Source organism: Zingiber officinale, chromosome 7B, assembly GCF_018446385.1.
Source record: "Zingiber officinale cultivar Zhangliang chromosome 7B, Zo_v1.1, whole genome shotgun sequence".
Taxonomy (NCBI): Eukaryota; Viridiplantae; Streptophyta; class Magnoliopsida; order Zingiberales; family Zingiberaceae; genus Zingiber; species Zingiber officinale.
In genome coordinates, this window is record NC_055999.1 from 117,603,613 (window position 1) to 117,630,832 (window position 27,220).

Consider the following 27,220-nt stretch of genomic DNA (forward strand, 5'->3'; position numbering starts at 1 on the left):
GAGTGACAGATCGGCCAGGATAGTGGATCAGCCAAGAGTGACGGATCGATGACTAAAGTGATGGATCAGTCAAGAAAAATGACAGATTTAGTCATGGATCAATCCAGAAAAATGACAGATCAACCTGAAAAAATTGATGGATCGGTCCGAGTAATGGATTGATCAGAAAAAGCAACGGGTCGGCCAGGTGATCTAATTAATTCGGTTTTCATAGATCGACTAATGGAGTCAATCAGGAACATAAGATTATTAACCTTCCTTGACTTTTTCACAAGTAAATCTACCAATTTGACCTTCTCTACCTATCGGCCAGAACCACTATAATACTAATTTTCTAAAAACAAAATCACACTCCTCTTACTTTCTATCTTAAAAAACAAAATAAGATGATATCGATTTTTAAAATACAACACCGTAGTCATATTGATTTATATAGTATTAAAATGGTATTAATTTTTAAAATCTAGTACCACAGTTATTCACTAGTCTTTGAAATGCAGCCCAAATGGTGATGATTTTCTACTGTAGCACTTTAGTAATTAACGGGAGAGCTAAAATAGAAAATAAATATACTTTTTTAAAAAATCTAAAAGTTAATTAAGAATTCCACAACTAAAAGTACGTATTTAGTCGATTACCATTTTTTTAAAACATTTCTATTTTTCTAAAATATTAAAATAATATGTTAAAATAACTTTGATCAAAATTACTGATGTGACCTTTTAATTTTTTTTTTTAAGGATAAAGCATACGCTAAGACTTCAACTAGTTAAGAAAAAACTGGAGTGCATTGTGACGCCAGTTACTCTGCATCTGATGAATGAAAGAGCCAAGCTCCTTGGAGACGAAGCAACTTTGTGGCAAAGTAAACTCTGCTGATGGCATCTCCTGAATTCAAGGAATAATTTATAATAAAAAGTAATTGTAACTTATCTGTGCGATCTATTCGTTGGGTTCTATCAGTCTGACCAGATCAACCGATCGACTTAGATCGCCTAGACTAGACGACACACTTGATCAACCCTGGCTGAGTAAATGTAGGAGAGACTAACTCTCCAACTATAAGAAGAGAAATGATATGTACAAGAAAAAATCTTATGAAAATATTCAAAGATTTATTTTTATGGATCTCATCATTTTAAGTGTCTATCCTTAAATATTTACTTAAAATTTTATCCTTGAATATTTTCTTGAGATTTTTACATGTGCATATTATTGCTCTTTTCTGTAGGAATTTGGACGGAAGGGCAGTTCAATGAGTCCCTCTTCCAGACATATCTTTCAGTGTTCTACTCACAGTCAGATCAACAACCCCTCTGGAGTTGCAGTGCATAACTATTGCAGGAAGCAAACAAACATAACAAACTCTCAAACATCAAGAAAATCTTAACTCTGCAACGCAAGAAGAATGGTGGAAGCTCATCTTACAGTTCGGCAGAAAAAGACAGATGAAAGTATGGAACTCGAGGAACAGAGGCATGTTTCATCAGCAGCAGGAGAGAGTGAGTGGTAGCAGCAGGAGAGAGTGAATAGCAGCACTCGATCTGCTTTTTATGCCACTTCTCCTAGTAGAGACAAATTTATGCTAAAATAAAGAGTAATTTAGATATACAAGGAGAAAAGGAAAGGTGCATAATTTGATTATTTTTTAATCAAAATGCAAATAATCGACACAATTTCGTTTAGTATTGAAGTTCAAACAGAAATGATCATCCAATATTACAAAGAGTCCAATAACATGCATTAACCTTAAGACTCTAGATACAAAAGTACCAAGAAATCAAATATTATGGTGAATCACTAAAAATTATGACACTTATCACATTTATACGAGTCAATTAAACAACTTAAAAAAGGATTTTGCAATCAAAAAATTATTAAGTACTTCATACTGCTGTTCAAAAACAAATAACTTGTTCATTCTCAGTTACCAAAAACATGTCACACTGCAACACAAAGGATAGTTTGTTGCATAGCTCATTCAATTTGCTGGAGAACTTGAAAAAACCTCACGGCTACAACACCTGAATAGGTAATTGCTAAAGAATCGTTAGCTGAACAAAAACAGCAGCAATGTGTGCATTGTACTACAGGAAGTTTTAAATAACAGTTCACAAGTTATACCAAGTAGCACAGTTTGCTGTTGGATATTGTGGAGTGCAGAAGCAACAGAAAACGAAGTGTTTGTTAATAGGCAAATACCGCAAGTGAAGTGAGAAATCATGTTAGAGTATGAAATTGCTAGAATAGGATAGAGCTTCGTTCGGTTGTTAGGATTGCAGCATTGTTCTGATACTGATTGCTAAGAATACAATGCCTCAGATAAAAAGTGGTAAAAACACAGCCAACAAAAGTTCATGAAATAATGAACATAGAGAACACAAAGACAACAGAAACAAGAACAAGAGATAAGATTAGATGGGTTTGATTATATTTGAGTCAACAAGCTATCTATGTTCATTAGCCCACTAAACCTCTTAAAAAGGTGATGTTTCTTAGCAACACCAAAACTTCAAAGACTATTCATCTTGAAACTGATGTTGATATTTCAATCACACCTAAGCAAAAGAGAAAATTGATTCTTTATTTGTAATCATATCAGCAATTAGTGCTTAAAAAAATATATTTAAATACTCAACATTATCTTAAGTTCACAACATGCACTCTTCCAATTTACAGAAAATCATCTTATGTGAAAACACTATCAATGTACCTTTTTCTCCAGAGTTTAAACATTTGAAAAGGGCATATATTTTATTGTGGTGTTTTCACTGACAAAATATCTTATCCATACTCAAGAATGTGACAAATTGCAACAGATGTTACTAGTAAAACTGAAGCTAATCTAAAAGTTGACTTTTGCGGTGATATTAATACCATTTATAGGAAAACAAATAACCAATACTGTACAAAAGTGAGAGAGTTGAGTGCAAAATACCTTAAATCATATATAAAGGACCATGCAATCATACAGTTCATAAGAGGTAACATTCAGGGAAAGGGGCTACCTTCTAAAGTATATTTGTGTCTGTTATAATCTTAAGGGCAGCTTTATTCATCCTGAAAATGTATGCCAAGTTAAAATAAAGCAGTAACATATATATGAGTTACTAATCTATGTGAGATTAGGAATACCCAATTGTACATAAGTATTCATCATATTGCCATAACATTTTATTAAAATTAATTGACAAAAAAAGGTGCAACATGCATATGCTAAAGATCCAAACAATAGATATGGATCACTATTGGAGTATAAACTAGAGCATTCATCTAATACCAGTGCTTAGGCACTTCATGTGCCCTAGTACCCTTGTCAAATGCAACACTCCAATTCAGACACTTTCGCCTTGACTGTACACATGTAAGAACTATCATATATGAGATCTCGGACATCTAGATCATATCTATGTTGGATATGCATACCTAAGTTGATAACACAGGTATAGGACTCAAGTAACAATTTTGTTTGTCAAAATACTACTAAGATGACACCTCTACAAGTATATTGGATTGACATGCTAAGATGGCAATTTTTAAAGATGTGCCGTCTGTTCTCAAATAGAAAGCTACACATCTATTGGACATCAAACTTTCCAAGGGTCCTTTAGAATCTAGCTATGCTGCTGAGAACATCAGAAATGTCATCACTGATGTCTTTGCCTTGAATCACATAGAAAGATCATGGGCGACCTCTGATGTTTGGAATTGATAAAATGGAATGGAAGTAACAGTGTTATTCAACTAATAATCTTTCATTCGCCTGCTGCCCTCATGTTGCTGTTTTGCCCATAGGTTGATTGATGTACTCCTTGGTTGTGACTAATCAATTCCCAATCCAAACATGTATTATAGGGGCAGGAGGCATGGCCTACCTTTAACTATTTACGTTTTTAATATATCTAGTAGGCTCTTGGTCTTTCTAGGATCCAAGAAAAATATGCAAGTGAATCTTAAACATATAGATGAACCATATCCAAATCTTACTTTTGCAGGGAACACAGCAAAAATGGCTTTCACATCTTCAAAAATATCATCAATGGGCTTCATAGCATCAATCTGCAAATGCTTCAGACCATCAGTTCTCAACATATTCTCAGGGAGACATATTTGTTATTGCTTGTCCAAATTGTTGATGGGAAAAAATTATAAAATAGCTATATAAATATAAGATATTCACATGGTTTGATTAAATTGACAAATGATTTACTAAAAGTAACTAATGACCAAAAAGGTGATCAAGAAATATTGACCAAGAAGAAAGTCAGCCAAATGGATTAGTCAAAAGAAATATTAGAGTATTATGGGAAATGAAATGATAACCCATACCAATCAAAAGGAACTGAAAATGAAAATGGGAATTTTGAAAGGCGCCTAGTAGGAAACAAGTACTTCAGCCAACTGTCAGAAGAGAACAGGTCATGGATACCTTTCGAACTTTGCCCTTCTGGTCATAATACTCAATCACAGGTAAACTAGATTCAATAAAAACTCTGAAACGCTTCCTTATTGTCTCAATGTTATCATCATCTCTCCCCTGAATCATACAGCAAATTAGTATAAGATTAAATGTGGCAGGAAAAAAAATTGAAATCAAATGATTAAACCTGGTTGCGACCTAAAAGTCGCTGTTCCATCTCCTCCTCTGAACAATCAAAGAAAAGTATAAATTCTGGCTCAAGTTTTGTCTGTGATAACAAAGAGAAAATGAAGGATAAAAACAAGTGCAAAGAAAGCTAGAGATAATCATGAAGCTACATGCAAAGTATCGACTTACAACATTCTCAAAAGTAGAACGGTTCTCTTCATTTCGAGGAAATCCATCAATTAGGAACTTGTTGTTTCCACTCTCAAGGATAGCCTTTTTTAAAAGCTCAACTGTAACCTCAGAAGGGACAATTTTACCTTCCTTTATCATGTTTGAGATCATGGTACTGCAAAATGTATTAAGGATATATATGAGACAAACCTTCCAACCAACAGAGCAAAAGGTTGAGATGGAATATGATAGTTATAGGAACATATCACACTTGTATGACTTTGAAGAAAAGAGTTGATAATAACTAACAAGCTCTAGTTGAAACTACAAAACCCCATTTTATAGACAACGATACTCGATGAAAATTTGGAATAATAATGTTCCATTTGAGACTCTTAGGAAGCCTTTAGTATAATTTCCTAGTCAAAACAACATAATTTGGGATATCAAACTATTTTTTGGCTAAAACAAATTGATGGCTCATTTCAACTCAATGGAAATTTTACATATATCTCTCTTCTCACGAATCCTCTAGCATTAATTTTTCTATAAAACAAGTGAGTTTAGAGCATCAAAATAATTTGGAATAACAGGACTTTAGTTCCCAGACCAAGGTTAAAGTAAGGGGCATGAAGTCCTCCAAAAATTCTACCTAATGTAGTAGGAGATAGAGCCCAATGGCGTAAAAGATCCATATATCAGACCCCACTAGTGGGATAAGACTTGATTGTTGTAATTGTTGAAAGTAAGGGGCATGAAGTCCTCCAAAAAATCTGCCTAATGTAAATGGGTCATTCTTAAGCACAAGTTGTATTTCTACAGCACATGTACCTACATGCGTTCAGGTAAGATCAGGTTGAAATAACTCCAGTTGGCCACCCAAAATTGTTTTCTATCCAGTTATTTTGGAAGAATGTTTTCAAGTCCAGCTATGCCAACATAATCCTATTTAAATGATCAGGGATACAAGAGAATATATTAATATCAACAAGCAACATCTGCATAATACCTGAATGTACAGCAGTTAAACAAGAAACATATTGCCTCATACCCATTGTCTGAGCCAGATTTGATTTCTGCTCGCAGAAGATCACCAGCACTAAGATGAGTGAACCCAAAATTTTCCACAATTTTTGAACATTGTGTGCCCTTCCCACTGCCGGGACCACCTGTTACATAAAAGTTAAACAACAAAGGAAGAATAACCCAATAGAGAAAGGAAGTTGACATTAGAAGATCTAGTCATTGAATTTATGCAAATTAATCAGAATAAAATATCAATTATAAATTTCATGACACAAGTTATAAAAACAAAGAGATGCTTATAAGTAAGCACTAGAAAGTATCACATCATCACATCATCATGATACTGTATCTTATTTATTTTAGAGGTGTATTTTCTATAAATCATATAGGAGAAATAGCAAGCTCTTACCTAACACAAAAACCACAGTGATCTTTCTGTCACCTGGAAAGGCTCCATTGCTATCCTGTATCTAAGGAGCAAACAAACTCTATGAGACTACTTTATCAGAGTTAATCTTCTCAAGAAAAAATCGACAAAATATCATTAAATTGTGAATCAAGATATCACGATTAGTCCTACAACACCAAAAATGCCACCTTATTAGAAAAGGCACAAACAATCCCAGCCAAGTTATCCTTGTACCATAGTTAGGAAATCAATTCCCAGTGGAAAATAAGTGAAGCTACAATGAAAAGCATTCCAACAAACAGATTCATAATTAGGTGAAATCAAAAACTGTTACCATGCTTGAATCTGTGTTTGTTCCCATCATTGCAATGTTTTCAATGGCAAAATCTGCAAAGGCAAACTAATTTAACCTATTTCAGCACAACGTAAGTGCATGGCAACCAGAAAACATAAATACCCAGAAGAAAAGGCAACACAGTCAAAAGACTTTAGAAATGGATTTCCAGCCTAGTGTCACTACGAAATTTACAGGATCACCAAGAGATACCGATGACCTACTAGGAAATCAAAGAAATTATGATTTATGAGATTCTCACCATCAAATTCAGGAACAGAGATTATAACATTTGAAATCCATAGAACCTCTTCACAGGAAAACTATAAATAAATAAAATCATTGAAACAACAACACCAATTCCGCTATCCACAATAATATAACAAATCAGAAACATATATCTTGCAGCCAAAACCAACAAAAGAGCACATTGTCAACAAAAAATGATTTATGAAGATTCAACGGAAGCAAATCACACAACCTACAGCCGGTCTAGAAGGCAAAGCAGGAACCCAATATCAGAAAACGTCAGATCTTCAAATAAAAAATCCAGAAAAAAAATCAAGCAAAGGAATCGCATCAAATTCTGTGACAGTTGGTAGAGGCCAAAGAGAACGCGATCCGATACCTGAAAGCGATATCTTCGATTCCGAAGCGCTTCTCCTCCTCTGTTCGCACCGACGGTCGGAACCTGAAACGAAATCAAACTCGCGTAGGGAAATCGAAATCGAAACCGAAGTCGAGATCTCTGTCGAGAGGAAACAACGAAATCGAGAGGAACGAGTACAAGGGTTTGGAGAGCGGCTAAGAACACTTCGAATACCCACCTCGGTGGGAATTCGATGATGACTTGGTCCCACACGCAAAATGTGGGGGCCACGTCACGATATTGACTTGACTAGAAAGATGAAAAAATAATCATTTTAATTATTACATAAATATTTTAATGGATACAAATTTTAGCTCCTTTTTGAGAAAATTATAATTTTGGTCTTGTAACTTATTTTTTTTTTCCAATTTTCATCATGTTAAAAGTTAAGTTACACTTATAGTCCCATAACTTAGTATTTTTTTTCAATTTTAATCCTTTTTCTAACATTAAAATTTTTAACCGGTAATAAGCAGTCATTAATTGCTTACATGGAAAAATAATTGTTGTGCTCATTTATTTTTCCATAAATTCTTCCATAACACTTGCAATTCAAGCAAGAGGTTTCCGGTAATCGCCATGGCTTCCGGCGACGGCTTGCAGAGCACCGGCGTCGGGGGCAGCGCGTCGACGGCAGCAACGTCCACCCGGGAGAAGTGCCCGACGATGTCGAAAATTTCGGTTGACTTTTGGATTGAGCAAGACGACGTCGGCGGATTCAGCATCTCGAAGCAGATTATTCCCTCGAAGTAGTCTTCGAGTCCCAGTTTCTTCTGCCCTTTTAGTGCGTGAGCTTTATCAGCGTTTGTGAAAACCTGAAGTTCGCAAAGGAAACAAAAAATTAAAAAAAAATCAGTATGAAAATAAATTAAAAAAAACATAATTTGACCCAGAAAAATGTTGAATCTTACGAGTTTGCGAATTGGGAGGCTGAGCAAGAGTTGTCTCAGAACAGGATCAGGCTTCAGGTTGTCATAAGGTAGTCTTCCATGAACGAAGCTACAAAAACAGAGACGAAAGAACTGCTCAATCTTTTGCTTCAAGGAAAACAATTTTTTTTTCCCTGAAGAAAAGAGATTTGAGTCACACCTGTGGTAATGATCATAGTCAAAGTTGTAGGCAATCGCCTGTGGTAATGATCATAGTCAAAGTTGTAGGCAATAGCCTGGTGGATTCAAGAACAGAATACTCGAGTTAATTGCTCAAACAATTTACCGTAAATAAATATAACATCATCAAATGATTTGAAATACCCTTAAGCCAGCCATTGTTGTGCCATAATTCCTGTACAGAAGGTTGCCTAATTCTGACATCTTGCTTTCCTCGATCCCCAATTCCTCTACTAAATAATCTATAAATCGGTGGGAAATAATAAATAATTCTCTCATCAAAAAGAAAAAGGGGTTGCAGTGCAGCAGGAAGCCGCTAAACCAGAGCTGAGTGGGTACAGAGTATCATCGAGATTTGTAAACAAGAAGTACATGGAAAATAAATATGACCAAAAGAAAAAGGTTGAGAAAGCGAATGAAAGTTTAAAGCAAGTAGTTCTTACCGAAGAGAAGGCAATCATATTTGGGTTTCTGGACCTTCGAGTGTTGGTGGGGAGGAGGCGGAAGGTTGGGATATCGGCGGGGCCAATGGAAAAAGGGTGTTTTGTTAGGAGGAGAAGGAAGAAGGCAGAAACAGGGAAGGAGAGCACGCCGGAGCCTGCGGGGGTCGGTGGGGAGGAGGCGTTAAGGGGTGGAAGGGCGATTTAGAGGAGGAGACCAAAGAAGGGAGATCAGCGTCGGCGTTTTTTTTACGTGAAATGCTGCTGGTCAAATAGGACTTATTTTTCTAGTATTTTTTTTCCACGTAAACAAAATTAATGACTGCTTATTACCAGTTAAAAATTTTAATGTTAGAAAAAGGATTAAAATTGAAAAAAATACTAAGTTATGGGACTAAAAGTGTAACTTAACTTTTAACAGGATGAAAATTGAAAAAAAGGATAAGTTACAGGACCAAAATCATAATTTTCTCTCCAATCTTCTATGTAAATCTAACTTTATAGATATGAGGTTCCATCGTCTCGTCCCTTCGCAAGATTAATCGTTGATAAAAAAAAAAATATCAATTTGAATGACCCCTTTAAGCCATATACTTGGAACCGAGAGTTGCCCTCATGCCACTCTATAAATGTAGATTCCGTCGGCTTTTTTTCCCTTCGTAAGATTGATCGATGATCAAAAATATCCCGACATCTAGGGTTATCTTTTGTCGGTCTATGGTTGTGCCATAAGGTTGGTCTCAAAGATTAAGTCATGCATGTGTAAGTATGAATTGATTCAGATTGTAAAACTACGAATGACTCATTAAATCAGTTATAGTTTGTTTGATGGTATACCCCTACTCGGATAACCATAGTAATTCTAGAGCTAATACGTGCAACAAACTCCGACCCTTGGGAGGGATGTATTTATTAGATAAAAGGTTGACGTGGGTTTTGCCCGTTGTTCCAATGATTCATGGTAACTCGACGAATCGCACCGGCCCTCGTGCTGGCGATGCATCATTCAAATTTCTGCCCTATCAACTTTTGATAGTAGGATAGTTGCCTACCATGGTGGTGATGAGTAACGGAGAATTAGGGTTCGATTCCGGAGAGGGAGTATGAGAAACGGCTACTACATCCAAGAAAGGCAGTAGACACACAAATTACCCAATCCTGACACGAGGAGGTAATGACAATAAATAACAATATCGAGCTTTTTGAGTTTGGTAGTTGGAATGAGTACAATCTAAATCCCTTAACGAGGATCCATTGGAGGGCAAGTCTGGTGCTAGCAGCCGCGATAATTCCAGCTCCAATAACGTATATTTAAGTTGTTGCAGCTAAAAAACTCACAGTTGGACCTTGGGTTGAGTCGATATGTCCACCTTGTTGTGTGCATTGGTTAAACTCGTCCCTTCTGCCAATGATGCGTGTCTGGCCTTAGTTGGTCGGGTCATGCCTGTGGCGCTGTTACTTTGAAGAAATTAGAGTGCTCAAATCAAGCCCACGCTCTGGATACATTAGCATGGGATAACATCATAGGATTTCGTTCCTATTGTGTTGGCCTTGGGGATTGGAGTAATGATTAAAAGAAACAGTCGGGAAGATTCATATTTCATAGTCAGAGGTGAAATTCTTGGATTTATAAAAGACGAACCACTGCGAAAACATTTGCCAAGGATGTTTTCATTAATCAAGAACGAAAGATGGGGGCTCGAAGACGATCAAATACCGTCCTAGTCTCAACCATAAACGATGTCGACCAGGGATCGGTGAATGTTACTCTTAGGACTCCACCGACATCTTATGAGAAATCAAAATCTTTGGATTACGAGGGGAGTATGGTCGCAAGGTTGAAACTTAAAGGAATTGACGGAAGGGCACCACCAAGAGTGGAGCCTGCGACTTAATTTGACTCAATACGAGGAAACTTACCAAATCCAGACATAACAAGAATTGACAGATTGAGATTAAAATGATTAGACATAGATACTATAAATATTTTTATTTTATTATCCTCTTTCATTATATATTAATTTTTCAAGAATCTTAATCCATAGGTCTATAAATATGGTTCGATTAAAATTTATTTATGGACTTATTTCAACTCCTACATATTTATACATATTTATGCAGTACTCCAGAGTTTAAATATATTATTTTATATTTTTAAAAATCACAATAACACTAATGTTATTTTATTTAAGTTGTGATGTTAATTTTTTTTTTTTTTTTTTTTTTTTGTCAAAAATCAACACAATAGCTGTGCTGTATGTTAAAGTGTTTATTTTTAAAAATCAACGTCACAGGATGCTAATGTTTAAAAGAAGACTCAGCGCGGAAGGGATAAAATAGGGATTAGGTGCTCCCTTTAAGAAAAATAGAACTTAGGCGCGCCCTTCAGGAATTCGACAATTTTAGGTGCCTCTTTGGGAAATTGTTAATAAGAAGCAAAACAAACGAATATATAAATAAATACAGTAGGGATTTAGTAAATTAACAGCTAGCTGAAGCCGTATCCTTCGAACTGCAGCCATGGGCGTTCCGCCGAGTTCCTCAGCCTTGTTCCCTCTCTTTTTGTCTTCTTCTCCTCTGTTCTTAGCCTTTCTCGTCCTCCTTTGTCCTCCCGTGCCTCTCTCCACGCCCATAATTCACCTCGACCGCCTCATTCTGCACTCATGCACCAAACCGCCATGGCCAATCATTGTCCCTTCTTCCTCCTCCTCCTCCTCCTCCTTTTCCTTTTCTTGGCCGAAAGCGCCGACGACGAAGGCAGCATTCTCCTCCAATTCAAGTCCAAGCTTTCTTCCGACCGCCTCGGCGGGCCCCTCGCCGATTGGGGCCCCACCAACGGTGCCGGCCCCGGCCCCTGCGCCGCCAATTGGACCGGCGTCCGCTGCAAACGTGGCCGCGTCTCGACGCTCCAGCTCGAGAACATGGGCCTCTCCGGCGACGTCAGCCTCGAGGCCCTCGCGGGCCTTCCGGACCTCCGATCCCTCAGCATCAGCAACAACAACTTCCGTGGTCCCATCCCCAACCTGTCCGCGCTGCCGGAACTCAAATTCGCCTACCTATGGATGAACCGCTTCTCCGGCGAGGTTCCCGACGGTATGTTTGCGGCCATGCGGGGGCTGAAGAGGCTGTGGCTGTCGCAGAACAACTTCTCCGGCAGGATCCCGAGCTCCCTGACGGCGCCCAGGAAGCTCAGCCAGCTGCGGCTCGACGGCAACCACTTCGACGGGCCCATACCGGAGCTCTGGCAGCCGGATCTCAACTTCGTCAACGTCTCCTACAACAATCTGCAAGGCCCCATCCCCGTCCGGCTCAGCGCCATGAAAGCAGCCTGGTTTGCAGGTGATCAACTCTCTTCCAGCACATTAAAAGAAACAAATTAAATACCATTTCTCAATCTCATTTCCTATCTTCCTCAGGCAATCCTGATCTTTGCGGTGCACCACTCAGTGAGGAATGCCCTAAACCATCCAAGAAGAAGCTCTCTTCCGGACTCCTTATCGCCGTAATACTGATAGCAGTAGCTGCCATCCTCGTACTCGTGGGACTGGTTAGCTTCTTCCTCCGTCGACGGAAGAAACCCACTGAAACTGTTGCAGCAACCACTACAATATCCAATCAACTCCAGACCAACAAGACCGCGACAATTAAGCATCTGGAGGCTGATCGGATGGAGCTCGGATTGGTCGAGTACCACCACCGACCGGCCGAGCCGACGGGCAAGCTCTCGTTCCTCGTGGAAGGGAGGGAGGACTTCGAGCTCGAGGACTTACTCAGAGCCTCGGCCGAAGCTCTCGGCAATGGCAATTTGGGATCCTCCTACAAGGCCATCCTCCTCAGCGGCCAAACGGTCATCGTGAAGAGATTCAAGGAGATGAATGCGATGGGGAAAGAGGAGTTCGAGGAGCACCTGAGAACGCTGGGGAGGCTGTCGCACCCCAATTTGCTGCCTCTGCTGGCCTACTGCTACAGGAAGGAAGACAAGATGTTGATCACCAATTATAACCCCAGCGGAAGCTTGGCGCAAATGCTACACGGCAGTCACGGTCCTTCTCGAGTTTCGCCATTGAACTGGCCTCTGAGGTTAAAGATCATTAAAGGAGTAGCGAGGGGCCTCGCTCACCTGTACGAGGAGCTGCCCACGCTTATCGTTCCTCACGGCCACCTCAAATCCTCGAACGTGTTGCTGAATCCCCAATGCGAGCCCCTGCTCACAGACTACGCCCTCATGCCCATGCTCAACAGGGCGCTCGCTGCGGAGGCCATGGAGGGTTACAAGGCTCCGGAGTGCGCCGGCCAGCACGGAAAGCCTTGCCGGAAGAGCGACGTCTGGAGCTTGGGGATCTTGATACTCGAGATCCTGACCGGTAAGTTCCCGGCGAGTCATTTGAAACAGGGGAGAGCAGGGACGGACTTGGCGAGATGGGTGAACTCGGTGGTGAGGGAGGAGTGGACGGGGGAAGTGTTCGACACGAGCATGAAGGGCACCAAGAACTGCGAAGGGGAGATGCTGAAGCTGTTGCAGGTGGGAATGGCTTGCTGCGAGGTGGACGTGGGCAAGAGGTTGGAGTTGGAGGTGGCGATGGCGAGGATCGAGAACTTGAAGGAGAAGGAGAGTGATGCTGAGAATTCCTCCATTATCAGTGATGCTGAAGCGTATTCTTCCAAAGCAATGACGACTGAAGATGAAATCTCTTTCTCCATCAATAACTGAAGTGTGTTTGAAGATTTTGTGTTCAAGTCAAATTTGTTGAATTTCAGTTTGTTATTATCGGATTACTCTGGTGTTATAGTGAAGTTCGTAAAATAAAGATCAGTTCGAAGGATTTTTTTTTTTCAGTATGTTAAACATTTATCTATTTGTGTAAAACATATTGGACAAAAATCAAAGCCTTTTGCCTATTTTATTTTTTTAATCATGAAAATGTCTCTTTCTTAGTTTTAATCAAAAGCACCTCGTTTTACCGGTAACTGATGATTAATTAACTAACTATCTTCCAATTTATTATTTCCATATTATTATCTTGTTTGTCCTCTCAACTTAGCTATATGAATGATGTGGCGGTAAGAAAGGATCTATCTGATAAGAATCAATTATCACATTGTAGGTCAAAGTTAAGACGATCAACACCAGGGAAATAGATCATTGGTCGATGGAAGAGATCTTTGTCCGATCGACCATCTGAGTAAACAAGTATAATTAATCCGGTCGATAGGAAAACAAGCTTCAGGAGCCCGAGCCGAGCGGGCCACTCGTCTGACTCGAAGAATGGCGTTGACATTATACACTTAATGAATTAATAAAATGAATAATTAATAAAGAAAAGAGAAAATCAAATAGAAATGAAGAAGGAAAGTAAAATCTTTATCCTGAGTACTCAAATTTTTAATAAATAAATTTAAGTCTCCGGACATAGCGCAGACGATGAGTGTATGATATCTTTAACGTAACGATCTGAGATTTATCCTACCTTATGTTTAATACTTGTATATTTATATGTAGCTCCCTCTATATATATATATATATATATATATATATATATATATATATATATATATATATAATCTCGAGAGAGAGAGAGTTGGGTCCTTAATATAATCGTATCTATATTTTTTTTAATAAATAAATTTAAGTAAACTTAATAACTAAATAAGAAAAAGAATTGAAGGTCAGAAGAAGGTTTGCTGTAGCATCCGTCGGCGTTATCTTGTGTGCCTCGCCGTCTTGTGGTTTGCGGCGGGGATACACGTCGCAATACTACCGCATGTCGCTACTTCAAACCCTCGCTCTCCAAACCCCGGCCTTCCTCCGCTCCAAGCAAGCATCGCCGTTCTCTCTCTACTTCCTCTCTCCCAACCCTGCCCTTCATCCTCATCTCCGATCGTCCCTCCGCCTTCCGAAACCTTCGGCCTGCATCTCCTCGTCGGATCCAGACCCCGATACTAAGCCCAAGCCTCGTCGGCGTAGCCGTAAAACAGAGGGAACCGACCCCGTCGATGGCGCCCCGGCCGAGGGTTTCGTGCCCCGCAAGCCGAGGCGCGGCCGCCGGAGCGAATCGGCGGCCGTGGAGGACTTCGTGAGGTCACGGCTCCAGGATACTTTCGCTGCGATCAGAGAGCAGAACGCGGGGCTTCTGGAGGGGAAGCACGAGGTTCTCAAAGCGAGGAGGACCGACGAAGAGGAGGAGGAGGAGGAGGAGAAGCGCAGCGAGGGTGAGGATCTGTCGGTGGAGGATGATGATCCGGAATGGCCGCTCGACGCCGATGTTGGATGGGGGATCAGGGCTTCCGAGTACTTCGAGAAGAATCCCATCAAGAACGTCGTGGAAGAGGGGGTGGAGATCGATTGGGAAGGGGAGATGGATGAGGGTTGGGTGAAGGAGATCAATTCCTTGGAGTGGGAGAGCTTTGCGTACCACCCCAGCCCTCTTGTTGTTTTGGTGTTCGAACGCTATAGAAGGTGAGAACTAGTCTTGCATTATCATTCTTCGGTCCATTTTTTTAATTGCAGTGACTGAAATAGATAAACATCAATTGTTAACACCTTTTTGGTGAATGCTCATGATGGTTGTTTTTGCTGATAACGAATTGTGAAATATCAACTTAAAAATTTATTTGGTTAGAATTGTTTTTTCTTAAGATTTTGAATTATGATTGGAAACTTTTTTTATGGTAGTTATAGATTCTGCCAATATGTTGTTAACTGTATAGACAAACAAATAATGCCATCCCATTCGGTATAGTGTACTCCTTGTGTGCAGAATGCAAGTTTCAATAGTTTGGGTTGGGATTTTTGTTCCTTAACCATTCTTTTCTTTCTTATGGACTTTAGTTAGGTGTCAATAATCCGTACATAGGAAATCACATTTTTTTTTCTTTATTAATTGTTGGGATATCAGATAATGTTTCTGTCATATTTCTACCGAAAATTGTTTGATCGTTTGATATGCATATAATTATGTTTATATCATCACCTCATGAGTAGTATCTTAATAGAATGGATCTTGCATGTATTAAATTTGGGTGATAATGGGGATAAGCTTGCTATTTTGGTTTCATCACTCCTTTGGAGTTGAAGCTATAATGCCAACTAATATTTTCTTTTAAAAAAGAAGCTGTTATTATTAGATGACTAATGAGAAAAGCGAATATGTTTGTTGTTGGTCCATGATTTGTGCTGATCAGTAAAAGTTCACTTTGGATCTAGTATAGTTCATGGTTAATATCAATAAAACTACTTGCCAGATTGGACTGGGTAACGTTTTCAGAAGATCATGAACTTAACATTTAAATAAATACAACTCTGAACTTCCAACACTTGCAGATTTACCACTATAGTTTGTCTTTTCACTACCTTTTGAACATACAATTTTCTGCTTCACAGGGCAGCTCATAATTGGAGGATGTTGAAGGAGCTGGAAAATGCAGCCAAGGTATATTGGAGTGCTAAAGATCGGTTACCTCCCAGGGTATGTAATTGTTGTTGTTGTTGTTGTTATTCCTATTATTGCTGTCTTTTTGAATAATATATATGGAAGCAAGTTCCTTGTTTGTGAAGGCGAGAAGCCCCCATGTCGAATGGCAATTATTTAGTATAGAAGTTGAACCCTTTTTTTCCCAAAATTTTGATAATCTTATGGCATTTCCTACCATGAGATATCCTTTGCAGCCCAAAATAGCATTACATAGTAATTAAATTCTCCATTGATTTGAAAATAATGATGCTGTGCAGACTATCAAGATTGACATTAATATTGAGAGAGATTTGGCATATGCTCTCAAAGTCAAAGAATGTCCTGAGCTATTATTTCTGAAAGGAAACACGATTCTGTACAGAGAGAAAGGTATAAGCTGTTCAAGATGGATATCCCAACTTGAGTTTGCAACCCTTTTGCATTTCATAATTGCCTCCAAATTATATTTCAGAGTTTAGGACTGCAGATGAGCTGGTACAGATGATTGCACACTTCTACTATAATGCTAGGAGACCATCATGGGTTGATACTGCAAGAGTTTCTTTGCGCTGTTGAATCTTGTTCAGGTAGTTAACTTCTTCCTCAAATTTGACAGTTTTACACATCTATTTGCCTTTGGAATTCTGAAGATTTATCTGAACAAAGAATTATGAGTTGATTTATCTCATCTCATCTAGTCTTCCGAAAAAACGTAATTTTGGTAAGATATTCAGGTATTGCAGTCTCTCATTGGTGACTGTAAAGAAGTTCTTCGAGATTCTATTGAGTATGAGTTGGGCATAATCAGTAGGTTGGAGTCTTATTCCGTGGTCATATCTAGGCGAGGTTGTGTATTGAAGTCGACTGTGTCATGATATTTTCTTGACAATTCCATAGTTAATGCATATTGAAGCTTGTTCACCTTTTCATCGGGGAATAAAATCATTAAATATTACGATCCAGCAATAAACAAATAAATTAAAAAAAAATCCAACCACGCTGAGTAACTTTGGACTCATTTTGCTGCTGCAGGTAATTGCAGCTTTAATGATATTGTAATTTGTTGCTTGAACTATTTTGCAAGGAACAACTTAATGGAAACAACAATGATATTTCATCAGATCGTTAGGAGATGCAGAATAAAATTGGTTAAAATTTGCGATCATGGACAATTCTGCTGCATTTGTTCGCAAACTTTTCTCGCCCATGAAGGCAATGGTGCCTTGATGCTGAGAGGCACCCCAGTAATAGGGTGATCAAATGACAGGCTTTCTGCGTGCAATGCATGAGCATCACAAGTTACACCCTCCCATTCAAGAACTCCGCCATACTTGACATCGCCCATTATCGGTAGCCCGAGATACTGGCAATGAAGGCGAATCTGGTGCGTCCTCCCACTCTGAGGGTATGCTCTGACCAAAACCTCATGGTTCTTCTGATCAGCAGTATTGATTACCCTTTCACCTTCCTTTTGCACTATCACTGACTCCCCTCCGTCCAGTGGCCGAGCAATATCTCTGAACTTACCTTGGCCGTTCACAAACAGTACTTCAAAGGATGTGAGCATATGCTTCACAGTGGATCCTCCTGGAAGCAGCCGTCCAACATCGTTTGCAGAGTACACACGCCAGGCCCCAAATTTTGATCGGCCATGCCCCGAGCTTATGCTGATCTTGTCCCAGTTTGGTGCACAGCCGACACAGAGAGCCAAGTAGGTCTTCTGGACCTTGTGCTCAGTAAATGCTTTCACCAATCTACCAGCAGCTTTGTGGGATTTGGTGATCACCATTAGACCGCTAGTGTCACGATCCAACCGGTTAGCCATATGCAGTTCAGGTTCAGTAGCACCATCACCTGCCAGCTAAGGGATATCAAAAACCAGCATAAATTCTTTTGAGAGGTGATCATGTCTTCTAAATTGTACAAGAGTGAGATTTTTCTGATGATAATAACTGCTACATTGATATCAACCAATGCAGTTTCAGTAAAGTTGATCCCACTCTTCCCAATTTAAAATGCCACAGCAATTGATACCAATCCACGCAGTTTCACCGCAACACGAAAGGTTTGGGAGATCCGGAACTCACCGGAAGAGGTAGAAGAGGCGATCGAGGACAGGATTGCCTCGCAGTACACTCCGGCGGGCTTGTTGGCGACCGCCAAGTACTGGTCCTCGAATACGATATCGGCGAAAGAGAGGGCGTAGCCTCCGGACCTCGCGGTCGCCGACATAGCACGGCGGAGCTCCACGCTCTTCGACAGCGGCGGGTACGGCGGAGAAAGAGGGATCGGGTAGCAGCTTCCGGGAACCGCATCGGCGGAGCTCTGCAAGGTTGCGCTCGATTTATCCACCGCCACCGATCCCGCCTCCATCGCCGGATAGCGAACCCTTAACAGAGATCCACCCGATAAGATCAGGAAGCGAGTAAGAGAAGGAGGTAGGACGATTCGGATCTAACCTTGCCGATAGAAAGGAAGAGATTAAGGTGTCCTTCCCAGAGCGCAAAGGGAAGAATAGCATACGTACGGCGGTCGCAGTCGCCGTCCCTTCTCGTCGTCGCCTTTGGCACTCGTTGAAGGAGGGGCGAAGCCCTCGTCGCCCATTTTATTTCGCAGGCCGATCCGGCCCGGTCTGAACGGCTTGGGTCAGCCGATCCCGACCCAACACGGGCACGGACCTGAGTCATATGTAAGTTTGTGCAAAAATGAAACAGGAATCTCAAGATCTTAAGATTTAATATTTAGCCACGGTCAAATCTACTCGTTTCTACAACATATAGGGCGCGTTTGGTTCAAGTTATGACACATAACCTTGATTATGTGATTACCAAGTAATCACATAACTAAGGTTATAGGGAATGAAACATAATCATTGGTTGTTTGGTTCAATTTAGGTAATCCAATAAAATTTTGTTTGTTTGGAGGTTTTAGTATATAACCTAATATGATATTTTACCATATTACCCTTGATTTAATAATGATAATATTATATTATTAATAGTGATATATATTTATATATATATATAATTAGATTTTTTTGTTTATTATTATTTTTTTTTTTTTTTTATATTTTATGATTTTTTGATTTAATAATGCCATTAGGCTCGGCATGTTGACACAACATCAAAACCACCATATCGTTCTAGGTGAGATACCCTAGCTCAAAACAGTATTTTAAATCACTGTGTGATTAAAGGACGCAAGACTCAGAAAGAAAAAAAATGAAATATGGTAGCTCGGACTTTAGCCATTTAATCTCATCAAATAATCTTGCAAAACAACAATATGCAAGGAAGGCAAAGAGATTGTAATTTGTAGTTCAAAGCAAAGTACAGAATAATGAATTATCAATAGAAAAAAAATAGACAAACAAATGTAATAAGTAAAATTGGTTCCATGATAAGTGGAAATGAAATGCAATGGATGAGAAAGACACTTTCAATCCAAATCGATTGCAGGAGTGGACTTTCTTGTATAGTTTCAAAGTGTCAGCAAATTGTCATCAATTTGTAAACTTTCTATAAGTTGTACTGCAATTGTCTCATCTCGTGCAAGCATTGCATCATTGCATGACAAAGACAAAATGTGTAACCAAAAGCTGGTTATCTACTTCTTATGCGGTCCTTGGACGAAGTAACTGAAAATGGGCAATCGGAGACAATCACAGAATTGACATTTCCATTTCTCATCCTCTAACACAAAGCTTGCTTCCCTGTATCCCAACCAAAACTCAAGGCCCCTGTTGATCTATGTCTTAAGCCAATTAGAATCATAGGGAAAATAGTATTCTTCTAGCAATGACTGATCGGATTGCAACTCGTATCTGCATGAATAAAGCAATGTACTGCTAAGTTTGTCATTTAGTTGAAAGAAAACACTTCATTGTAAGTCCATCTTGTGGTTGTTACCTCAGGAGGAGTTGTTCGTCGGATTGGGATAGCAAACTAGACGTATCTCGGAAATGAGATAATTCATCATCAAGAGTCTGTAGGCAATAAATAAATGAGATCACAACCAAGAGCAGCACCTTTCAACCCACATTTGCTGCATTTTAACTTTGATGCTCGCTTTATTTCTAACTCAAAGTTTTTCACGATTTCTCTAGAAAAATACACTTGGGGAGCCCTAAGTACACAATCACCAAACAGAAAAAGGATCAGTAAGGAAGAAGCATAAACCATCTAAGCTCCAGAACTCCAAATGATAAGAAGGAATCGCTGAAGGCACAAGAATAAACACTAGATATGGATTTAACTAGTGATGTAACAATCGGTGGAAAGAATGTGACAAGCTAGAAAATTAAATCATCATACGCAATTACTTTAAAATCCCATAATTCTGAAACATTTATCGAAGAAATAACTTACCATACAACGCACTTTTCATGAACATATATTCCATCAGGTTGGTTTGCTTCCTCCAATGCAGTGAGTTTTCCATCTTTGTAGCAATACATAGGTCCAGAAGCCTGCAAATGACAATTTGTTAAAAAAAATATTGTTGCAGAATATCCACTGCAAAAACAATCAGCGGAGGAAAATGCAATGTACCTGCCTTTTTTGAATCGGAGGAAAATGTAGTACCAATGCTGGGTAAGGACACACCATCATCAAAACATAAATATAACAACAAAACCTAATAATATAAACATTTTTGAACCAGCAATACAGACACCAAATACATACTATCATCAAACAAAATACAAACAGAAAATAACATACTATCATCAAGTTCAATCTAAAATGACATTCATCCAATAAGTTTTGACAAACAATTTTTTTTTTTTTGCAAGATTCTTGTTAATTTGTAGTTGAACGAATGGACCAGATGACTTACCTTGACTAGGACCTTGGATTTCCCCATCACTTTCACCACCTCTCCAACATACGAACCAGGCTTCTGAAGCAGTTGCAGCTCTTCTCGGAGCATTCTGACTGCAACCACAACGTACAACAACAGACAACCAGAAAAGTTATTGCAATGGATCTGACCCTTTCTTATTGCTAAAATCTCTGTTAAGAATCCAAAACTAAATTTCCAGCAGAACAAGTAAAATCACATTGGGAACCACTTCTATCGAGTATCAAAAAACCTAAACCTTCTCAGGATTAGGGCATCGTGGAAAATGGTGGCAAAACACACATCGAGGGTTGGGATTCCTAATCGCGAGAGTTGAGATCGTTCCATTGGGCCTCGAGGCGCTGGAGGTTGTTCGCCTTCTTCCTGATCTGGAGCTGGAGATCATGGATGTACTGGACATAGTACTGCCGCAACCCCTTGCCTCCGCCTCCTCTCACCTGCGCCGCTGGCGCGCACATCTCGCCCTCCACCTCCACCGGTTGCTTTTTCTCCTCCGCGGCGGACGCCATCGCCTTCCGCCTACCTCACCGCTGTCGTCACTGCGTCTCGTTTCCCCTTGATTTCGCTCGGCCTTGGGTTCGCAATGGGCACTCTCTCTAGGGCTGATAAATTAGATCGCTACGAGAGGGAAAGGTTGTGCGCGAGAGGAGGAGCGGTGAACAATGGCTAGGTTATTTTTTTTTTTGTGAATCGGAAGCCATCCGAATGGCAGATTGAAATTTGATAGATCTGTAGGGTTATTTTTGTCTCAAATGGCAAATAATGAAGGATAATTTTGTCTTAAAATTTTTGTTAACCCTGGAATCAAGGATAACCCCACTTTTCTTAGATTTTGTGATTCCGGGTTGTATGCCCAAATTGCTGATGTGTCAGGCATGCATCATGACTTCGGAATCATCAATTACTTAAACCAAATAAGGTTATCCTTGATAACCTTGGATGGATAACCAAGGTTATCAAGGATAACCCCGAACCAAACGCGCCCATAAAAGTTACTTATTTCTACGACATATAGCTAGCTGATACAATATAAAAAATTAATTATTTCAGAAAAATCTTAAACTCTAAATACTATTATATAATAATTATTTTCATCAATTTAATCAAAATTATTTAACTTTATAAAAATTATTAACAATTTATTAAAATCATTTAAAAACAATTATAACATATTTCTAGTATCTGGGGCAGGGCAGGGATCCTTTGGTCCATGATCTTTGGATTAATCTTGAATCCTTGCATGTTCATTGAATGAATGGACTATACCCCATCTCTTAAATAGGTGGGGTCTAATTCATCCCACTAATAAATATACAGGGTCTCCTTTGGTCTAGAAGATTTTGGACTAGAGGATCTGGCCTCTAGTATCTGGTATAGCAAATAAAGCTATTAAGTTATTATTATTATATGATAGTTATATTATATTAAGTGTTATAATTTTAACAGTTACTTAATGGGTTCTATATGTTACAGTAGTTAGTTATAGTTACTACAATAACACGGTGTATTTTTAGATAAAATATGCTATGGTTGTCCTCTATAAGTTCTTGATTTACTTACTTATATAGGGATTTGTATATTTAAAATTAATTAGTGTAGCTTAGTTTATTAATTAACAGTAGTTGTAATACAAATCGGCACTATAAATAAAGCTTAAATTTGTTTGTGTAGTAGCAAAGTGTTTAGCAGACTTGTAAACATTTAAGATTCAAATTTAATTATACTAAGTTGGTTTAAAGGAATGAAAAATTCAAAAAGTTAGATGTTGTCATGTTGGACTTGGATACTTATGTTTTCGGATTTACTCCGTGTGGATGAATCTGAGACATAGTTAAGCGTAAACTAATCAATATTTTTTTAATATTAATTTTTCTCTTAACTAGCACAGCAAAAAATCTACATTCAATTTAAGGGAAGAAAATTTAAAAAGTTAGATGTTGTCATGTTGGACGCGGATACTTATGTTTTCTGATTTATTTAGTGGTGGATGAATCTGAGACATAGTTAAAATATCTAGATTATAAAAAAATAATAATAATATAAAATAAAGCGTAAACTAATCAATATTTTTTTTAATATTATTTTTTCTCTTAACTAACACGGCAAAAAATCTACATTCAGTTTTCAGTTTAAGGGAATGGGAAATTCAAAAAGTTAGATGTTGTCATGTTGGACATGAATACTTATGTTTTCGGATTTATTCAGTGGTGGATGAATCTGAGACATAGTTAAAATATCTAGATTATAAAAAAACAATAATAATATAAAATAAAGCGTAAACTAATCAATATTTTTTTTAATATTAATTTTTCTCTTATCTAGCACAACAAAAATCTACAATTGAATGGTTGCATTTATAAACTCTAATAAGTTTTATATCTTATATAAAACAGATGGATATTACCTTCAATATATAAATTGATATCATTCAGCATACAAAAATATTATTATTTGTAAATTGTACATAAATCAATATTTTTTTAAAATTTTTAAGCGCATTTAATAGTTTGTAACTTGTAGATATAATTTAACAAATGGGACACTAACTTTAAAAACTATCTAAAATGGCCCTCAACTAGGATGCACTTAATTTCTAAAAATATCTTCTATTTAAAAAAATAAAAAATAAATTTTAAAAAAAACGTCTACAAAATGTATTCACAAATCGAATAAACCGACCAACAGAATTTAAATTCTTGATTCAACTTTTTCAAAAAAAAAACTATTTTTTCTTAGAAAAATAGATTAATTCTATTTGATTCGATTTTAAATCTATATCTTGGGAATTAAATCTCCATCTCTATCCTCATCTTCAAATGTGTATTGACTAGGTCAAAATTATTTTTAATTCTAAACCAATTTATAAAAATATTAATACAATAAATTAATTATAAATATTTATATTATATTATTATCAGAGCGAATTCAAGATCGGAATAGCATCTTCATACCTATCCTAATTCAACCTGCGAGGACTTGAAAAATCTCTAAATCTGAATCGGAACCTAAAAAAGTTTCTCAAATCCACCCCGTTTTAAGCTTTTTCCACAGATTCTCTGAAACCGTGAAAAAACATTATCATCCCTAGCATGGTTAAATAAAGACAAGCACCTCTTAATGTCATTTCATAGTTAACTATAAAGTTAATAGTCGTCCGTGATTTACCTCCTCCGTGTTGATCCTGAGATAAATTGACAGAAACGCTAGGAGCAAACATATTCTTTTTTTTTACCACAATAGTTAACCATAAAGGGTCAATTTCAAATGGACATATATCCTCGAAAAAAAATCTAATCGACCCTATAATTTATATTCTATATGAATTGTGAAATATGTTCAAATAAATATAATCATTTTTTCCCTATTAGTAAAAGCTTACATTGAGTCGACCAACCGCAACAAAATATAATGGTTGGTCGTAGCCTTCTCAGGAAGGGACCTGACCGTACGTACTCAGCTCAGCTCAGTCTAAAAAATTATATAAAAATCACTATTTATTTATTATATAATGGTTGATCGTAGCCTTTTCAGTGTACGTACGCGTCTAAAGAAAAGAAAATCATTTCACGACTATAAATTAATCATATAATTCATCTTCTTTTATATAATTTTATAATTTAGAAACGACTGTTAAAATCATTTAGGGTAAATATGATTATCTTTTTAATACAATAATCAAAAGGGCAATTGCCTCACATCCCATGTATCAGTGCAGTTAATACTTATATAGATATTTGTTATGGTAAATCTTGAGATAAATTTTTAATGGGGGTAAAATATTTTGTTAGATGTCTCATTCATGTAAAGGATTGTTGTGTTAGAGTAAAAAGACTCGTGATATGCTTGCTTGTATCTAGTTGGAGGGTGATGATATTGAGCTGTTTGAGTGAGTGCTATTATCTTTTGTTCCAATAATTAAGAGGTCATTTGCCCACCCAGGCATGCTATAGTAAGTCTAGGGTTGATTTTCAATGGATGCGAGAGCCCAAAGGTCGTTACCTCACTTTTGTATGCGCTATTGTTACTGGATGAATTTCTTCATGATTTATTTACCTGTGTTTAGTTGGAGGCCGACAATATTGGACTGCCTAGGACGAGCGTTATCATCTTTTTGTCACATATAATTAGAAGGATAATTACAATCCCTTAATAAGATTTCTTTCACTTAGAGAGGTCGCTCAGTTATCATTATTTATTTCTTTTATCTCACTATGGGATCGATGGTGAAGAATGCTTGGGGTGAACGAGTCACTTTTTATTTATTTATTTTTTAAAGTTGAAATCAGCGATCCATCCCTACTAAAATTTCTCATTGACCATTAATTAAGATAAAGAAGTACTTGAAGCAGGCGTCCTATCAAGCTAACTTTCTTACGTTAAACTTCCATTAAAAAAAAATCATTTCTTAATTCGTAAAAACTGGAACTCGATATTTAAATGTATAAGAAATTAAGAAACCATCATACTACTGCATATTTCGAGGGCGAATAAGTCAATTTTTTATCACACAATTAGGGATATATACTGTAGTAAAAGATGAAATCAAGATATGACCGATGACCTCTTAGAAAAAACATAAATTATAAAGAACTTCCTCCAGTAACAACAATGCACATAAGGAAAGGTTAAAGGTTAAGACAACTAATAGAACATTCTAGATTCGTTTAAAATCGACCAGATTTATTGATAATAATATTTTTATATCAACTTACTGTGTCATACGGACAATTACAGTTTAACCATTATTTCACAGTTAGATCGATGATCACAATCGGCGATCATAATTTTTAACAATAGCTAACTGTTCACACCTCGATCAAAAAGTTATTATTATTATTATTTTATATTTTTCTTGAGAAATGGGTATTTCAAGAGTTAAGTACACTCTTCTATAGATATAAAAGTTGAATGTTCGAATAACCTCTCGTAAAAAAAATAAATAAGATGAAGGGATGAATTATTTATAATTATAGTTTAATTGTAATCGTTATAGTAAAAGGTGAATATGTTCATCTCTAATATTTTTGTCAATTTATCTCAGGATTAACACGGAGAAGATAAATCACGGACGACTACTGACCTTTGGAATAGTGACTAGCATATAAGGGAGACATTAATCTCGGCTTTGTCGAGATTCGAACCCCAGATCTCATTGTGGCAACATCTCATGTGTTAGTTACTAAACCCATCTGAAGGGACTAGTTTAATTGTAATCATGATTTGATAGTAGTTGATTATAATTTTTCTTTAGATATATCGTTCCTTTTAAATTATAATTTGGATTGAGAAGGATGCTGATAATGGACAAGTGGTTAAGCAACCTGACACGGAGCAAGGATAACTTCTAAATGACTTCCGGCCATTTGTCTCAACTCAAATTATAATCTGGGAGACGATATATTTAGGAAAAGATCACAATCAATTATGATCGGATTACGACCACAATTCGATTATAATTATAAATGGTCTATCTCTAAGTTTACTTTTTTTTAATCAAGAGATCGGGGCTCTTTTTGCATGTGAAAAAAAATGATTAACCAGGTTGGGTAACGTCGAGTCTGGGTGACTGGTCTGGCCTCACGAAAATTTTCCACCAGCCACAGGATAAATCGGGAAGCTCGCAGCGGGCAGCCTAGGAGCACAGCATCCATTAGTCGTGTGCCCCATTTAGAGTCGTAACTTCCATGAGGCCAGAGAGGCAACCGCCTCAGGGGCCAGCCCAATGAAGGGCCCATTTTTTTTAATTATACTAAAAAAATGAGAGACATGGATCCTAAATGGTCGTTAAACTTATTCTCACGGCTCCGAGGTACACACTGACGCATGACTCTTCTTTGCACATAATTTCTTCTCCGATGTTGTTCTTCTTTGCACGTGATTTCTTCTCCGGCGTTCTTTCTACCAAGGCACAGATCCACGGAACAAGAGGTAATCATAATCTTCTTCTTCGACCGTCTTCGTCTTGCAACACGTGACACTAATTGTAACCTAATCGTGCAAAAAGGATTGTTTGTGCGACTTAATTGTGTCTATTCTTGCAGTGACTATCTCACTTGACGCAGGTTGGCGGTTGGCCTTTGCTCGCGTGACCTAATTGCGTAGCACAGGGTTGTCATACGCTACCTCAGTCGCTTGTGCGAACTGCGACCTAATTGCATGGTGGTTAATACTTGTCGCCTTGCT

General features: G+C 38.0%; 6 protein-coding genes across 15 annotated transcripts; 2 read left to right on the forward strand and 4 right to left on the reverse strand.

Annotated features, from left to right (window-relative positions):
• Positions 1-1,667: 1,667 nt before the first annotated feature.
• LOC122007141 (UMP-CMP kinase 4-like) lies at positions 1,668-7,358 on the reverse strand. Of its 5 annotated transcripts, none has more exons than XM_042562935.1 (10): positions 7,157-7,358; positions 6,529-6,594; positions 6,195-6,255; positions 5,769-5,928; positions 4,778-4,934; positions 4,608-4,688; positions 4,430-4,537; positions 3,988-4,059; positions 3,009-3,060; positions 1,668-2,024 (listed from the first exon to the last, which is right to left on the reverse strand). In XM_042562935.1, the coding sequence occupies exons 2-9, from the start codon at positions 6,556-6,558 to the stop codon at positions 3,052-3,054; spliced, it is 678 nt and encodes a 225-aa protein (XP_042418869.1). In that variant the 5' UTR covers positions 6,559-6,594; positions 7,157-7,358; the 3' UTR covers positions 1,668-2,024; positions 3,009-3,051. The 5 variants fall into 5 exon arrangements, with proteins under 5 accessions (XP_042418869.1, XP_042418866.1, XP_042418867.1 ...); XM_042562932.1 differs by having other exon boundaries at positions 6,529-6,581; positions 7,157-7,289; XM_042562933.1 differs by having other exon boundaries at positions 5,811-5,928; positions 7,157-7,289.
• Positions 7,359-7,482: 124 nt separating this feature from the next.
• LOC122004734 lies at positions 7,483-8,316 on the reverse strand (the record flags this gene model as incomplete). The annotated part of the gene is made up of 3 exons (XM_042559575.1): positions 7,483-7,992; positions 8,089-8,176; positions 8,267-8,316. Coding segments are annotated over 3 exons (441 nt in total), but the record flags the coding sequence as incomplete, so codon positions are not given.
• Positions 8,317-10,417: 2,101 nt separating this feature from the next.
• Positions 10,418-13,538, forward strand: LOC122004735 (pollen receptor-like kinase 2). The gene is made up of 3 exons (XM_042559576.1): positions 10,418-10,563; positions 11,470-12,065; positions 12,143-13,538. The coding sequence occupies exons 1-3, from the start codon at positions 10,418-10,420 to the stop codon at positions 13,435-13,437; spliced, it is 2,037 nt and encodes a 678-aa protein (XP_042415510.1). The 3' UTR covers positions 13,438-13,538.
• An 841-nt stretch (positions 13,539-14,379) lies between these two features.
• LOC122007144 (thioredoxin-like fold domain-containing protein MRL7 homolog, chloroplastic) lies at positions 14,380-17,104 on the forward strand. The gene is made up of 4 exons (XM_042562940.1): positions 14,380-15,183; positions 16,108-16,192; positions 16,456-16,567; positions 16,650-17,104. The coding sequence occupies exons 1-4, from the start codon at positions 14,489-14,491 to the stop codon at positions 16,751-16,753; spliced, it is 996 nt and encodes a 331-aa protein (XP_042418874.1). The 5' UTR covers positions 14,380-14,488; the 3' UTR covers positions 16,754-17,104.
• A 164-nt stretch (positions 17,105-17,268) lies between these two features.
• LOC122007142 (RNA pseudouridine synthase 1-like) lies at positions 17,269-18,781 on the reverse strand. Of its 3 annotated transcripts, none has more exons than XM_042562937.1 (3): positions 18,637-18,781; positions 18,265-18,566; positions 17,269-18,031 (listed from the first exon to the last, which is right to left on the reverse strand). In XM_042562937.1, exons 1-3 carry the CDS (start codon positions 18,696-18,698, stop codon positions 17,340-17,342), a joined length of 1,056 nt encoding a protein of 351 aa, XP_042418871.1. In that variant the 5' UTR covers positions 18,699-18,781; the 3' UTR covers positions 17,269-17,339. The 3 variants fall into 3 exon arrangements, with proteins under 3 accessions (XP_042418871.1, XP_042418872.1, XP_042418873.1); XM_042562938.1 differs by having other exon boundaries at positions 17,269-18,038; positions 18,637-18,775; XM_042562939.1 differs by having other exon boundaries at positions 17,269-18,038; positions 18,265-18,765.
• A 682-nt stretch (positions 18,782-19,463) lies between these two features.
• Positions 19,464-21,723, reverse strand: LOC122007145 (PHD finger protein 11-like). Of its 4 annotated transcripts, none has more exons than XM_042562944.1 (6): positions 21,276-21,723; positions 21,014-21,111; positions 20,732-20,765; positions 20,545-20,645; positions 20,086-20,162; positions 19,464-20,000 (listed from the first exon to the last, which is right to left on the reverse strand). In XM_042562944.1, the coding sequence occupies exons 1-5, from the start codon at positions 21,362-21,364 to the stop codon at positions 20,155-20,157; spliced, it is 330 nt and encodes a 109-aa protein (XP_042418878.1). In that variant the 5' UTR covers positions 21,365-21,723; the 3' UTR covers positions 19,464-20,000; positions 20,086-20,154. The 4 variants fall into 4 exon arrangements, with proteins under 4 accessions (XP_042418878.1, XP_042418876.1, XP_042418879.1 ...); XM_042562942.1 differs by having other exon boundaries at positions 20,086-20,302; XM_042562945.1 differs by having other exon boundaries at positions 20,728-20,765.
• Between the last annotated feature and the right edge of the window lie 5,497 nt (positions 21,724-27,220).

Coding starts and splice junctions, on each gene's coding strand:
- LOC122007141 (XM_042562935.1), bottom strand. CDS start 6,558: ATGATGGGAACAAACACAGATTCAAGCATG. Junction 6,256..6,528: donor CAAACACAGATTCAAGCATG/GTAACAGTTTTT, acceptor TTTGCTCCTTAG/ATACAGGATAGCAATGGAGC. Junction 4,538..4,607: donor GACTTTTAGGTCGCAACCAG/GTTTAATCATTT, acceptor TGTATGATTCAG/GGGAGAGATGATGATAACAT.
- LOC122004735 (XM_042559576.1), top strand. CDS start 10,418: ATGGGGGCTCGAAGACGATCAAATACCGTCCTAGTCTCAACCATAAAC. Junction 10,564..11,469: donor GAGGGGAGTATGGTCGCAAG/GTTGAAACTTAA, acceptor CTTGGCCGAAAG/CGCCGACGACGAAGGCAGCA. Junction 12,066..12,142: donor GAAAGCAGCCTGGTTTGCAG/GTGATCAACTCT, acceptor TATCTTCCTCAG/GCAATCCTGATCTTTGCGGT.
- LOC122007144 (XM_042562940.1), top strand. CDS start 14,489: ATGTCGCTACTTCAAACCCTCGCTCTCCAAACCCCGGCCTTCCTCCGC. Junction 15,184..16,107: donor GTGTTCGAACGCTATAGAAG/GTGAGAACTAGT, acceptor TCTGCTTCACAG/GGCAGCTCATAATTGGAGGA. Junction 16,568..16,649: donor GATTCTGTACAGAGAGAAAG/GTATAAGCTGTT, acceptor ATTATATTTCAG/AGTTTAGGACTGCAGATGAG.
- LOC122007142 (XM_042562937.1), bottom strand. CDS start 18,698: ATGCTATTCTTCCCTTTGCGCTCTGGGAAGGACACCTTAATCTCTTCC. Junction 18,567..18,636: donor TCTTCCTTTCTATCGGCAAG/GTTAGATCCGAA, acceptor ATCTCTGTTAAG/GGTTCGCTATCCGGCGATGG. Junction 18,032..18,264: donor CGCCTCTTCTACCTCTTCCG/GTGAGTTCCGGA, acceptor CTTAGCTGGCAG/GTGATGGTGCTACTGAACCT.
- LOC122007145 (XM_042562941.1), bottom strand. CDS start 21,364: ATGGAACGATCTCAACTCTCGCGATTAGGAATCCCAACCCTCGATGTG. Junction 21,112..21,275: donor GATGCCCTAATCCTGAGAAG/GTTTAGGTTTTT, acceptor TTGTGGTTGCAG/TCAGAATGCTCCGAGAAGAG. Junction 20,303..20,544: donor CATGAAAAGTGCGTTGTATG/GTAAGTTATTTC, acceptor TTGTGTACTTAG/GGCTCCCCAAGTGTATTTTT.